This window comes from Lemur catta, chromosome 11 (genome assembly GCF_020740605.2).
Source record: "Lemur catta isolate mLemCat1 chromosome 11, mLemCat1.pri, whole genome shotgun sequence".
Lineage (NCBI taxonomy): Eukaryota > Metazoa > Chordata > Mammalia > Primates > Lemuridae > Lemur > Lemur catta.
Genome location: NC_059138.1, coordinates 24,060,166 through 24,073,863, shown reverse-complemented (window position 1 = coordinate 24,073,863; position 13,698 = coordinate 24,060,166). Strand labels below are relative to the sequence as shown.

At 35.5% G+C, this 13,698-nt stretch overlaps 1 protein-coding gene across 1 annotated transcript; it reads left to right on the top strand.

Moving 5' to 3' along the window:
* Positions 1-2,140: 2,140 nt before the first annotated feature.
* Positions 2,141-11,068, top strand: LOC123646963 (hyaluronidase PH-20-like). The gene is made up of 3 exons (XM_045564140.1): positions 2,141-3,091; positions 3,560-3,649; positions 10,562-11,068. Exons 1-3 carry the CDS (start codon positions 2,141-2,143, stop codon positions 11,066-11,068), a joined length of 1,548 nt encoding a protein of 515 aa, XP_045420096.1.
* Positions 11,069-13,698: the final 2,630 nt, after the last annotated feature.

Below are 13,698 nucleotides of genomic sequence, written 5' to 3'. Positions count from 1 at the left end.
CTCTTCAAAAAAACAAAACATACTTCAGAGGTTGCTTGACCTGCAGCTAGGGGAGTATTAGGCATCTACCCAAAAGAGCAAAAGACATCCTATAATAAAGACATCTGCACCCGAATGTTTATGGCAGCACAATTCACTATTGCAAGGATGTGGAAACAACCCAAGTGCCCATCAATTCATGAGTGGATTATTAAAATTTGGTATATGTATATAATGGAATATTACTCAATTATAAGAAACCATGGTGATCTAGCTACTCTCATATTTTCCTGGATAGAACTTGAGCCCATCCTCCGAAGTGAGGTATCACAAGAATGGAAGAATAGGCTCCACATGTACTCGCCATCAAATTGGCATTAACTGATCAACACTATGGTGCTCACACGGTAGTAATATTCTCCAGGGATTAGGGGGTTGGGGGTGGGTAAACTCACAACTAATGGATGAGGTGAGCATTGTAGAGGGGAAGGGCATGCCTCTAATCCTTGCTTGGGTGAGGCAAAGTCATGAAATGTAACCAAAATGTTTGTACCCTCATAATATCCTGAAATAAAAAAAAAAAGGAAAGAAAGAGAGTGATCATGATTCTATAAGAAATTGTTTTCAATATTTACAGACTACTACAAAACAATCTTTTGAGAAGCAATAAACATGAATGAGAGGTTCAACTTTGAATTTATTTTCCTTCAATGGGCTTTTGCCAAGGCATTGGTTGATACAGCATTCTGTAACCTGGGAAGGCAAAAGGAAAAATAGCTACCTTCACCTTTCTTTTTTTTTTTTAATTTCAGCATATTATGGAGGTACAAAAGTTTAGGTTATGTATATTGCCCTTGCCCCCACTAACGACCCCCCCACCCCCGAATCAGAGCTTCAAGCGTATCCGTTCCCCAGACTGCGTACCTCACTCATTATGTAGGTATACACCCATCCAGCAATCCCATTATTGGGCATCTACCCAAAAGAACAAAAGTCATTCTATAAAAAAGACATCTGCACCCGAATGTTTATAGCAGCACAATTCACAATTGCAAAGATGTGTAAACAACCCAAGTGCCCATCAATACATGAGTGGATTAATAAAATGTGGTGTATGTATACCATGAAGTATTAATCAGCTATAAGAAATAACGGTGATATAGAATCTCTTATGTTCTCCTGGATAGAGTTGGAACCCATTCTACTAAGTGAAGTATCCCAAGAATGGAAAAATAAGCACCCCATGTACTCACCATCAAATTAGTTTCACTGATCATCACCTAAGTGCACATTTGGGAATAACACTAATCGGGTGTTGGGCAGATGTGGGAGGCAGGGGATGGGTGTATACCTTCACCTTTCTATAGGCTCAGTAATGATTTGGGAAGATGAGACAAATGTTAACCATTATAGAGTTTGTATAAGAGGAAATAATTTTATTCATTCAAACATAGGAATAGATTCTCCATCTTTTAAAATTGAATTAAGTCTGGGTATGGTGGCTCACTCCTGTAATCCTAGCACTGTAGAAGGCTGAGGCAGGAGGATTGCTTGAGCTCAGGAGTTGGAGACCAGCCTGAGCACAAGTGAAACGCTGTCTCTACTAAAAATTGAAAAATTAGCTGGGCATCGTTGTGCACACCTATAGTCCCAGCTACTCAGGAAGCTGAGGCAGGAGGATCTCTTGATCCCAGGAGTCTGAGGCTGCAGTGAGCTACAACGATGCCATCGTACTCTACCCAGGGTGACAGAGTGAGACTGTCTCAAAAAAAAAAAAAAAAAAAAGAAAGAAAGAAAGAAAGAAAGAAAGAAATTGAATCCCCTTCTCACTACCCCCTTCATATAAAAAATAAATAAAAAAACTATTAAAATTTCTGCACTTAAAGTTTAGAACTTGGTAAAGCTTATGATCTTTATTATGAAATGCAACATAACAATATGTTCTATATTTCTTTTTTCAGTTATAGGTGATGCAACTTGAAAAACATTCCTGAAAATAAGAAGAACAATATTTAAGTGAAATATAATCATTGTACCTCTTTATCCAACAAAGTGGCTTCATTCTACTCTCTTTTATATGTTCTAATGTCTTACATCTACTATCGGGTAAACCAAAGTGTGTAGGAGGAAATATGTTTTTTTATATTCATTGCTCTTTGCAATGGGAGTGCTAAGGTTCAAGAATATCTTCTTCAAGAGGTTTCTTGGGTCCAATGGAGTATCCCATACAGTGTTCACCTTCCTTCTGATTCCATGTTGCTTGGCTCTGGATTTCAGAGCACCCCCTCTTATCCCAAATGTGCCTTTCCTCTGGGCCTGGAATGCCCCAACTGAACTTTGTATTGCAGGGGTTGATGGGCCCCTAGATCTGAGCCTTTTCTCTTTAGTAGGAAGCCCCCGAGAAAATGTCACAGGGCAAAATATTACAATATTTTATACTGATAGACTTGGTTACTATCCTTATATAGATATGACAGGCAGATCTGTGAATGGAGGAATTCCCCAGAAGGCATCCTTAAAAAAACATTTGGACAAAGCCAAGAAAGACATTGACTATTACATGCCAATAAATGATACGGGGTTGGCTGTCATTGACTGGAAAGAATGGAGGCCCACTTGGGCAAGAAATTGGAAACCCAAACATGTTTACAGGAATGAGTCTATTGAGTTAGTCCAGAAACACAATACACAGCTTGATGACACAGAGGCTACCAACATAGCCATAGTTGAATTTGAAAAAGCAGCAAAGGATTTCATGCAAGAGACTTTAAAATTGGGAAAATTACTTCGGCCACATCGTTTATGGGGTTATTATCTTTTCCCTGATTGTTACAACTATAATTATAATCAACATAGTTTCACTGGAAGTTGCTATGATATAGAGAAAAGAAGAAATGATCATCTTGACTGGTTGTGGAATGAAAGCACTGCCCTTTTTCCATCTATTTATTTGACTACCAGACTGTCTCCTCCACAAATTGCGCTCTATGTACGTAATCGAATTTATGAAGCCATTAGGATTTCCAAATCTCCTGATATGGGAAGGCCACTTCCAGTTTTTGTATATGCCCGCCCAGTTTTTGCTGATCTAGTTTTGAAATACCTTTCTCAGGTAAGTAAATCAAGGTATTAGGACAATGAAATAGTGTGCACAAAAACTTGTTTTGTGAAATTTCATATTATTTTTGAAGGGAGTGAAATTTTGCTTTTAGTTTCATTTAGCAATGTGCACACTAGTAGTTTTACATCACTAAATAGATGTAAAATAAATATATGTTTAATCTTTAATGTAATCTCATGATCTCTTAGCAAGCGTGGAGAATTAGGTAGTATAGACAGTGTATTAACTCACTTTCTGTTTTTTCTTTCATAGGCCTGCTGTCTTTTCAATAGAAGTAATTAAAACAATAGCAGTCTTTATTTTTTATAGTAAGGCAATGACTGTGTAACAAGTAGAAATAATGGAGAAATGTTTAAATTACTATTATTGGGTCAGCATGCTGATCTTTGGTGTTAATGTCCTAAATATAACACTTTCATTTTATTTTTATCTGCTAACTTTTTCTATTACATTTGCCAGGATGACCTTGTGAATACACTTGGTGAAAGTATTGCTCTGGGTGCCTCTGGAGTTGTAATATGGGGAGGCCTTAGTATACTGCGAAGTGTGGTAAGTGAATTGGTAGGAAATAGATGAAAACATTTCTACCTTTAATATTTTTGAGGATTGTTTTGGTATCAAATAAGAAATAAGTAGTTCTATACAAGGCATATAGTAGTAGATGCTCAATTAATACTGGCTGAATCAAAATATCTTGCATTTATTTGGTTGTTAGAAAGCAGGATATATTGTAACAGTTTTCCATTGGGGAAACAAATTCTGTGAGATTAACTGAATTTCTATAGGCTACATAGTTATTAAGTAGCAAAAACAAGATTGTGATATCAGTTTTCTGACATGGTGAGTTATTAAGTCTCTCTTCCCTTATTTTTATTCTTGTTTCACTCTCCATATCAGGTCTTTATTCCCCACCTCTTCAATCCTCTTGAATCAGTGTTAAGAGTAAAGATGTCAAACAGTCACTGATAAATTGGAACTAAACTATTCTATCTTTGACGGATGTGGAAATTCTAACAATAAACACACCATGGAGAATGTCAATTGAAGCTCATTGCCAAGGGGTCTTATACCAGGGCCTGTAGAGATGAGACTAAGACCACAAGAGACCTTTTGAGAAGGAATATATTCATATCTTGCCCTTCAGATAGAATATTCTCACCTTATTCCAAAATACGTAAGAGCAGTTACATTTGTGAAATTCTTTAAAGGTAATCTGAGCCCTTCTACCTATTTTGAATAATTCTAATATCTTTAGTTTGATCTTTAAGAAAGAGAAACAATAGAAAATATAAGTTCAGAGAAAGTTGTGTGTCCCTTGATAAAATCTTGTATATGTCAGAAAATTATTTTAAAATTATAATTCTACTAAGTATATTCCTAATTTTTATTAGTTGTTTTCTCAAATTCATAAACTCCTTTATCAAGGATTCTATTATTTAAAAATTTATAGATATTTATAAATTCTCCATATTCTTTTCTTTTCTGTCTTTCAAAGAAAACTGAGAGCTTCACCCTTACTCTGAGGAAGAATGAATCAGACATTCTTCAAAGAGTAGGTTAATGTGACGTACCATTTGAGTGTCACACATGTATTTTAATAGCACTTTAATCTTAGATTCACATTCTACTACCATGCCTCCTAAATCATCTTCAGTATTATTCATACCAGGTAAAGTCCTTCAACTTTAATATGACATTTAAAAACAAGAAGTGATTGTTTCTACTGCTAAGAAGAAATCAATGCAAGACCTCTGGCAGTAGGAAAAAACAGAGCATAACAACCCCCTCCCCTCATTGAAGGATCACACCAATTCTCTAGCAATGGATTCCAACAAAAATGAAAATACTGCAGTGAAAGATTGTGAATTCAAAATATGAATTGTAAGGAAGCTCAGTGGGAGCCAAGAAAAATGGAAAACCAACTGAAGGAAACCAGAAAATTAATTCAGGACATGAATGAAAAATTTTAAAAAGAGATAGATATATTTTTTAAAAACCTAAATAGAACTTCTAGAAATGAAAAATTCATCTAGGGAAATATTAAACATGGTGGCCAATTTTAACAATAGACTACATCAAGCAGAAGAAAGAATTTCAAAGCTTGAGGACCAGTCTTTTGAATTAACCCATTCAGGCAAAAATAAAAAATAAAAAAAAGAAAGGAATTGAACAAAGTTTCTGAAAAATAATAGAATTATGTATAATGCCCAAATGACAATCGTAAGTATCCCTGAAAAATCACATCAAAAAGTGAAAAGCTTAGAAAACCCATGTGAGGGATTATTTGAGGAAAACTTCCCTGGTATTGCTAGAGATTTGAACATCCAGATACAAGAAAGTCAATGAACTCCTAGGAGTTTCATTTCAAAAAGGACATCACCAAGGCACATAGTCATCAGACAGGCCAATGTCAGTATGAAGGAGGAATTCCTATGAGCTGTGAGACAAATACATTAAGTAACTTACAAAGAAAATCCATTAGAATAACAGTTGACTTCTTAGCAGAAATTTTACAAGTCACAAGGGATTGGTGTGCTATCTTTAGTATTCTTAAAAAGAGTAAGTGTCAGCCAAGAATTTTGCGAAACTTAGTTTCATAATTGAAGGGAAATAAAATCTTTCCAAGACAAGCAAACACTAAGTAAATTTTCTACCACTAGGCTGGCCCTACAAGAAGTACTCAAAAGTGATCTTAACATCAAAAAGTTGATACCAGTATGAAAACATTTGAAAGTAAAAACTCACAACTATTATAAAACTTTAACACAGAGGAGAATAAAAAGCAACTAGATAGCAATCAACATGATGACTGCAACAGTATCTCATATATCAATATTAACTTTGAATGTAAATGGTCCAAATGCCCAATATAGATTGGTGGAATGGATGAACAAATTAAACCCAAATATCTTCTGTCTCCAAGAATCCCATTTAATTTGTAAAGATTCTCATAGACTCAAGGTAAAGAGGTGGAAAAAATATTCCATGCAAACAGAATCCAAAAGTGAGCAGGAATAGCTATTCTTCTGTCAGATAAAACAGACTTAATTCAACAATAGCAAATAAAGACAAAAATGGTTATCATATAATGATAAAGTGACCAATTCAACATGAAGATACAACAATCCTAAATATATATATACACACCTAACACCAGAATTCCCAAATTCATAAAACAAATACTAATAGACCTAAGAAATAAATAGCAATATAATAATAGTGGGGGACTATGACCCTCTAGAGACAATACTAGGCAGATCATTGAGGCAGAAAATCAATAAAGAAACATGGGATGCAAATGGGACTCTAGAACAAATGGACCTAACATTCACAGAACATTCAACCCTAAAACTACAGAACATACATTCTCCTCATCAGCACATGGAATATTTTGTGAGGTAGACCACATGTTAGGCCACAAAACAAGTGTCACAAATTTTTAAAAAGTTGAAATCATATCATATATCTTCTCAGTCCACAGTGGAATAAAAGCAGAAATCAATTTGAGGAGCAATTCTCAAAATTATACAAATACAAGGAAATAAAAAGTGTGCTGCTGAATCATCTTTGAGTCAATGATGAAATCAAGATAGAAACCACAAAATTTTTTAAATTAAATAAGAATGGTGACACAAGTTACCAAAATCACTGGGATACAGTAAAAACAGTGCTGAGAGGGAAGTTTATAGCACTATATGCTTATATCAAAAAGACAGATCACATATTAATAACCTAATGTCTCATTTCCAGGAACTAGAAAAACAGAACATACCAAACCAAAAGCTAGCAGAACACAAGAAATAATAAAGATCAGAACAGAACTAAGTCAAATTGGAACTCAAAAAACAATACAAAGGATCAATGAAACATAAAGTTGGTTCTTTGACAAGATAAGCAAAATCAATAGACCATTAGCTAGATTAACCAAGAAAAGAAGACAGAGGATTCAAATAAGCTCAATCAGAAATGAGAAAGTAGACATTTATAACTGATACCATAGATATACAAAACATCATCTGAGACTATTATGAACCCCTCTGTGCACAAAAATTAGAAAATCTAGAGAAAATGGATAAATTTTTTGAAATATTCAACCTCCCAAGCTTGAAGCAAGAAGAAATAAAAATTCTGAACAGACCAAAAATGAGTAGCGAGACTGAATCATTAACAAAACATTTCCTAACAAACTAAAGCCCAGTACAAAATGAATTCACAGCTGAATTATTTCAGACCTACAAAGAAAAATGGGTACATATCTATCAGAACTGTTCTAAAAGACTGAAAAGAAGGAAATCCTCCCTAACTCATTCAACAAAGCCAGTATCACCCTAAAACCAGGATTCACAGCTGAATTATCTCAGACCTACAAAGAAGAATGGGGACATATATACCAGAACTGTTCCAAGATTGAGAAGAAGGAAATCCTTCCTAACTCATTCAACAAAGCCAGTATCACCCTAAAACCAAAGCCAGGGAAATACACAAGAAGAGAAAACTACAAATGAATATCCCTGATATATATAGATGCAAAATTCCTCAACAAAATACTAGCAAACTACGTCCAAAAGAACATCAAAAAGAAAATGACCATGATCAAGTGTGTTTCATCCCAGGGATGCAAGGATGGCTCAACATACGCAAATCAATAGATGTGATTCACCACATAAAAGGAATTAAGAAGAAAAACCATTAAAAACCCTCAACAAACTAGGCATAGAAGGAACATAACTACAAATGTTAAAAGCCATGTATGACAAACCCTCCACCAACATTGTACTGAACACGAAAAAGTTGAAAGCAATCTCCCTAAGAATTGCAACAACACAAGGATGCATACTTCCACCATTTCTATTCAATAAAGTCCCGGAAGTCTTACAGCAAAAAGGCAAGACAGTGGAATAAATGCCATCCAAACTGGGAAAGAGGAAGTCAAACTATCCCTGTATGCCAAGGATGTGATCTCATATCTAGAAAACCCTAATTCATATAATTTCTAGAATTGATAAAGGAATTCAGTAGGGTTTTATGTTACAAAATGTATGTAGACAAATCAGTAGCATTTCTACATGCTAATAATTGCCAAGCTGAGAATCAAATCAAGAATTCAAGACCATTTATAACTGCTGCAAAAAAAAATTGTAGATAACACAAACAAATGGAAAAACATCCCATGCTCAAGAATTGGAAGAATCAATATTGTTAACATGTTCCTACTGCCTAAAGTGATTTATAGATTCAATGCAATTACCATCATAATACAAACATCATTTTTTTTACAGAATTAGAAAAAAAAATCCTAAATCTTATATGAAATTAAAAAAGAGCCTGAATAGCCAAATCAATCCTAAACAAAAAGAACAAATCTGGAGGTATCACATTACCTGACTTCAAATTATACTACAAGGCCATAGTAACCAAATCAGCATGGTACTGGTATAAAAGTAGACACATAGATCAATGGAGAATAGAGAACTCAGAAATAAAATTGTATACATACAACCAACTTACCTTTGACAAAGCAAACAAAAACATACACTTGGTAAAGGATGCCATATTCAATAAATGGTGCTAGGAAAATTAGACAGCCATATGCAGAAGAATGAAAATGAGTATCTCCTGTGATTTATAAAAAATTAACTCAAGATGAATTAAAGACTTAAATGTAAGACCCGATCCCATAAAAATTCTATAAGAAAACCTAGGAAAATCTCTTCTGGACATTGGCCTAGGCAAAGAATTTATGACTAAGACTGTAAAAGCAAATACAACAAAAAGAAACATAAATAAATAGACTTAATTAAACTAAAAAGCTTCTGCACAGAAAAAGACATCATAACACGAGTACATATACAACCTACAGAATGGGAGAAAATATTTTCAAATTACATGTCTGATGAAGGACTAATATCTAGAATCTACAAGGAACTCAAGAAAATAAAAAAAACAAATAACCTCATTAAAAAGTTGGCAAAGACATAAACAGAAATTTTCCAAAAGAAGATATACAATGGCAAACAAACATTAAAAAAAATACTCAACATCCCTAATCATCAGGGAAATGCAAATTAAAGCTACAATGAGGTATCACCTTACCCCTCTCAGAATGGCCATTATTAAAAAGTCAAAAAACAATAGATGTTGGTGCAGATGCAGTGAAAAAGGATTGCTTATATCCTTTTGCTGGGAATGTAGATTAGTACAAACTGTATGGAAAACAGTATGGAGATTCCTTAAAGAACTAAAAGTAGACCTACAATTTGATCCAGCAATGCAGTAGATACTGGGTATCTATACAAAAGAAAATAAGTCATTATATAAAAAAAGATACCTACACTTGTATGTTAATCACAGCACAACTCACAATTGCAAGGATGTGGAATCAACCTAAGTGCCCATCAACTAATGAGTGGATAAAGAAAATGATGTGTGTGTGTGTGTATACACATACCATGGAATACTACTCAGTCATAAAAAGAATTAAATAATGTCTTTTGCAGCAACTTGGGTCGAGCTGGAGACCATTATTATCCTGAGTGAAGTATCTCAAGAATGGAAAAACAAATACCATACATCCTCCCTTATAAGTTGGGGCTAACAATGGGTATACATAGTCATACAGAGCAGTATTATGACTGTCGGAAAATCAGAAGTGGGGAGGGTGGGAGGGGGTTGAGAGACAAAAAATTACCTTTCAGATACAATGTATACTATTCAGGTAATGGGTAAACTAAAACCCTGACTTCACCACTATACAATTCATCCATATAAGAAAAAACCATTTGCATCCCCTGAATCCACTGAAATAAAAATAAAAATCACATTTGTCAATGCTGTTTACATTTGTCTGACAAATGTGATGCTTATTACTTTTCTTTATAATTCATTGAGGGTCAACCAAAGATATGCTAGACCCTCTGTTAAGCACTTTTATATGTATCATATATTTTCATCTTCACAATAACCCTATGAGTGAAGCACCATAATTATCCTTATCTTATGGTATAGCTGAAGTATATCCAGCTTAATTAATTTGCTCAAGGCACTCAGATAGGAAACTAAGAAAGCTTCAGAGAGTCCCAAATTCATATAGGTAGTCACTAATGGAACTGGGACTCCTATCTTGGCAAATGAACCCCATACTTTAGAGCCCATGCTTTAACAGCTATACCATTCTTTGTCTGAGTAATTTACGAGTTATTAAGGAAGATCAAGGCTAGGGTATGTGAAGCCTCAAGTGGTCAATTATTCAGTGGCATGAAACAGCATGTGCAGTGAATTTAGCAAATGTTACAAAAAACAGTTGGAATAATCTTCCTTGTTCATGTGAAAAAGATCAAATGTTCCTCACCCCTTTCTGTGTCTGTTTTTTTGTTCTTCCCTAAAAATTGCTTATTGCAGTGAATTAAATCAAATATCAACTAACTTGTCTTTTGATATCCTGACCATCTTATAATTTTACAGAAATCTTGCTCGGACCTAGATGATTACCTGAGGACTACACTAAATCCTTACTTAATCAACATTACCCTAGCAGCAAAAATGTGTAACCAAGTGCTTTGCCAGGAGCAAGGTGTGTGTACGAGGAAAAACTGGAATTCAAGTGACTATCTTCACCTGAACCCAGCGAATATTGCTATTCAAACGGGGAAGGAGGGAAAGTACTTAATAACTGGAAAACCCACATTTGACGACCTGCAGCAATTTTCAGAAAAGTTTCGTTGCACCTGCTACAGCAATGTGACTTGTAAGGAGACAGATAATGTACAGAATGTTCGTTCTATTAATGTGTGTATTGGTGAAGGTCTTTGTATAGATGCCTTTTTTAACTCAGAACCCAGTGTTTATCCTTATGGCTGGAATGAGGAACATTATTTCATTTCCCGTGATGTTTCATCCTTCACACCATCTGCCACAATGGTCTTTGTTAACATTTTGTTTCTTTCTATAAGTTCTGCCGTGAATTTGTAATTGACATGTTAGCTGAAATGAAAAATAAGCGCATTTTAAAGTGTGCTTTTTAGACTACTTACATGCCTAAAAACAACATCTCCTACTGAAAAAAAATGACCATCTTTGGAAAGATTTTCCTGAATTACTATCCCTAGTGAATGTTGGTTTCCTTTGAACTAGACAAACACTGAAATCTTGTAGGAATTCTCAACCATGGGTTCAATTTGTATTCCAGGACTCAACAGCTTGCCTATCAATATTCTCCAGTTTAGAGCACACATAATTGTCTGTTTCACTTGTAAAACTGCCAGGATTGTTTCAACCCAATAATTCTGCACCAGATACTGACATTTTGATGAAATTACAATTTGACATGTAGTTGTTAAGAACTTGAAAGTGAAAACATTAATAAAATACACCATTAAGATTTAGAGAATCTGGCTGTTTCTATTTTCTCCTCTGCTTACAATCAAAGGATAAAAAGAGAGAAGGAAAAAGGATGAGTGGGAAAGAAGCAAACAAAAGAAGGGAAGAGATAAAGAAAAAGAGCTAGAAATTTTGCTTTTTCTGGTGCTGTTGAGAATACTCATTTGCACAGTATCCAAAAGAACGTGTTGGATACACAGTTAGCTTTCAACTCCCTGTTAAAGCCAAAAGTAGTTGTAGTTGAATGCCTTACCTGGTCTGACCTGTACAAATGTTACTGTCACTTCCTTCCTCTCCACTTGAGCCAAACTTCCTTTTTGAAACAAGAGATGGGCTGGGTGTGGTGGTTTATGTCTATAATCCCAGCACTTTGGGAAGCCAAGGTGGGTGGATAGCTGTAAACGAGGAGTTTGAGACCAGCCTAGGCAACACAGGAAGACACGTCTCTATAAAAAAATTAAAAAATTAGCTGGGCAAGGGCGTGGCTTCTCGGAAGCTGATACAGGAATATTGCTTGAGCCCAGCATTTCAAGGATTCAGTGAGCTATGATCATGCCATTGTACTCTAGTCTGGGTGACAGAGCCATCAAAAAGATTGAAAGAATGTCTTTTGCAGCAACTTGGATGGAACTGAAAGCCAGTATTTTAATTGAAGTAACCCAGGAACAAAACACCAAATATGGCATGTTCTCACTTATAAGTGGGAGCTAAACAATAGGTATGCATGGTCATACAGTAAAGCATCAGTCCCCAACCTTTTTGGCACCAGCAACCGGTTTCGTGGAAGACAATTTTTCCACAGATGGGGGTGGGGGGATTGGCAGAGCTCAGGTGGTGATGCAAGCAACGGGCAGCAGCTGTAAATTCACTCCCCTGTGCTCACCACTCACCTCCTGCTGTGCAGCCCATTCCTAAATTTCATGAAAGACAATTTTTCCATAGGCGGGGTTGAGGGAGGGCTGGCGGAGCTCTGCAGTGGGTCCCTAACAGGCCATGGACCAGTACCGGTAGATGACCTGAGGGTTGGGGACCACAGACTTAATGGATATTGGGGACTCAGAAAGGGGAAAGTGTGGGATGAAGAAGTATCTATTGGGTACAATGTACACTATTCAGGTGATAGGTATATTAAAAGCCTAGACTTCTTCAGGATGCAATTTAGCCATGTAACAACAAAAAAAACCACTTGTCCCTCCTATATCTATGTAAATAAAAACAAATATACAGTCATAGAATACTGCTTTATGACTACCCAAATTAGAACATCAGTCTACCAATATCTATGTTTATTATCACATTATTGCATAATATTACATAATCATTTATGCCATTCTTCTGCCAATATGTTCGTATCTAAATATGAGAATATATTTTATATTAATTTTATATTTATCAGTCTTGGTCCTTGATGGCAAGGACTGTCTCATTTTTATCCATATTTGCATGACATCCAGTACAGTGAAAGCCACTGTTCTCTACATATTTGTTGAATTCAAATGAAGTGATAAGCACTGGTGAATTAGTGACCACAAAGTATTTTTGCTCTCTGGTGCCAGGCACAAGTATATTATTTATTGCTTAGTAATTTGTGATTTCTCAGAAAATAGCATAGGCTTGGCATGAACTCTTAAATGTGTCCAACAAAAATAATGTCAGGGGATATTTGGTGACAATATCCAAGTGCTGTGAGCCAATAGTTTAGCCATATGTCTTCTGTTTGACTTACATTTTTCAAACCTAGGGGATCACTATTTCAATGTGACTACAGTATCTTAGAAAGAATCTTTGGTATTTACCAAGTCATGTGTGAAATTTTCTCCATGAGAAGGCCTGGTGAAAATCACACGAACATACATGAGGTTCAATTAAGAAAAGCAACAACCAAAAAGTCATTGACATAAGCTACTTTTCATGCTGAATGACCCTCGGTCATACAGTGCTCACCTGACCTGTTTATGCTGCTGGGAGAAGCCTGCACTGCCATGGGAAATTATTGTTACAAGCTGCCTTACTACCAGGCCACATAAACTCCATGTGACCTTCAGAGAAGCTTCTAGAAACCCATAGCCTGTGCAAACTGTCTTCTCAAACATTAGCAAATATGTATTGATTTGATTCCTGAGCTTGATATTTACAAGATAAAAATCTTACTTCAGGGCAATATTAAGAAATACATGTCTTTAGTGGAATCTATGCATCCTCCAAGAAGAAAACACTCTGAG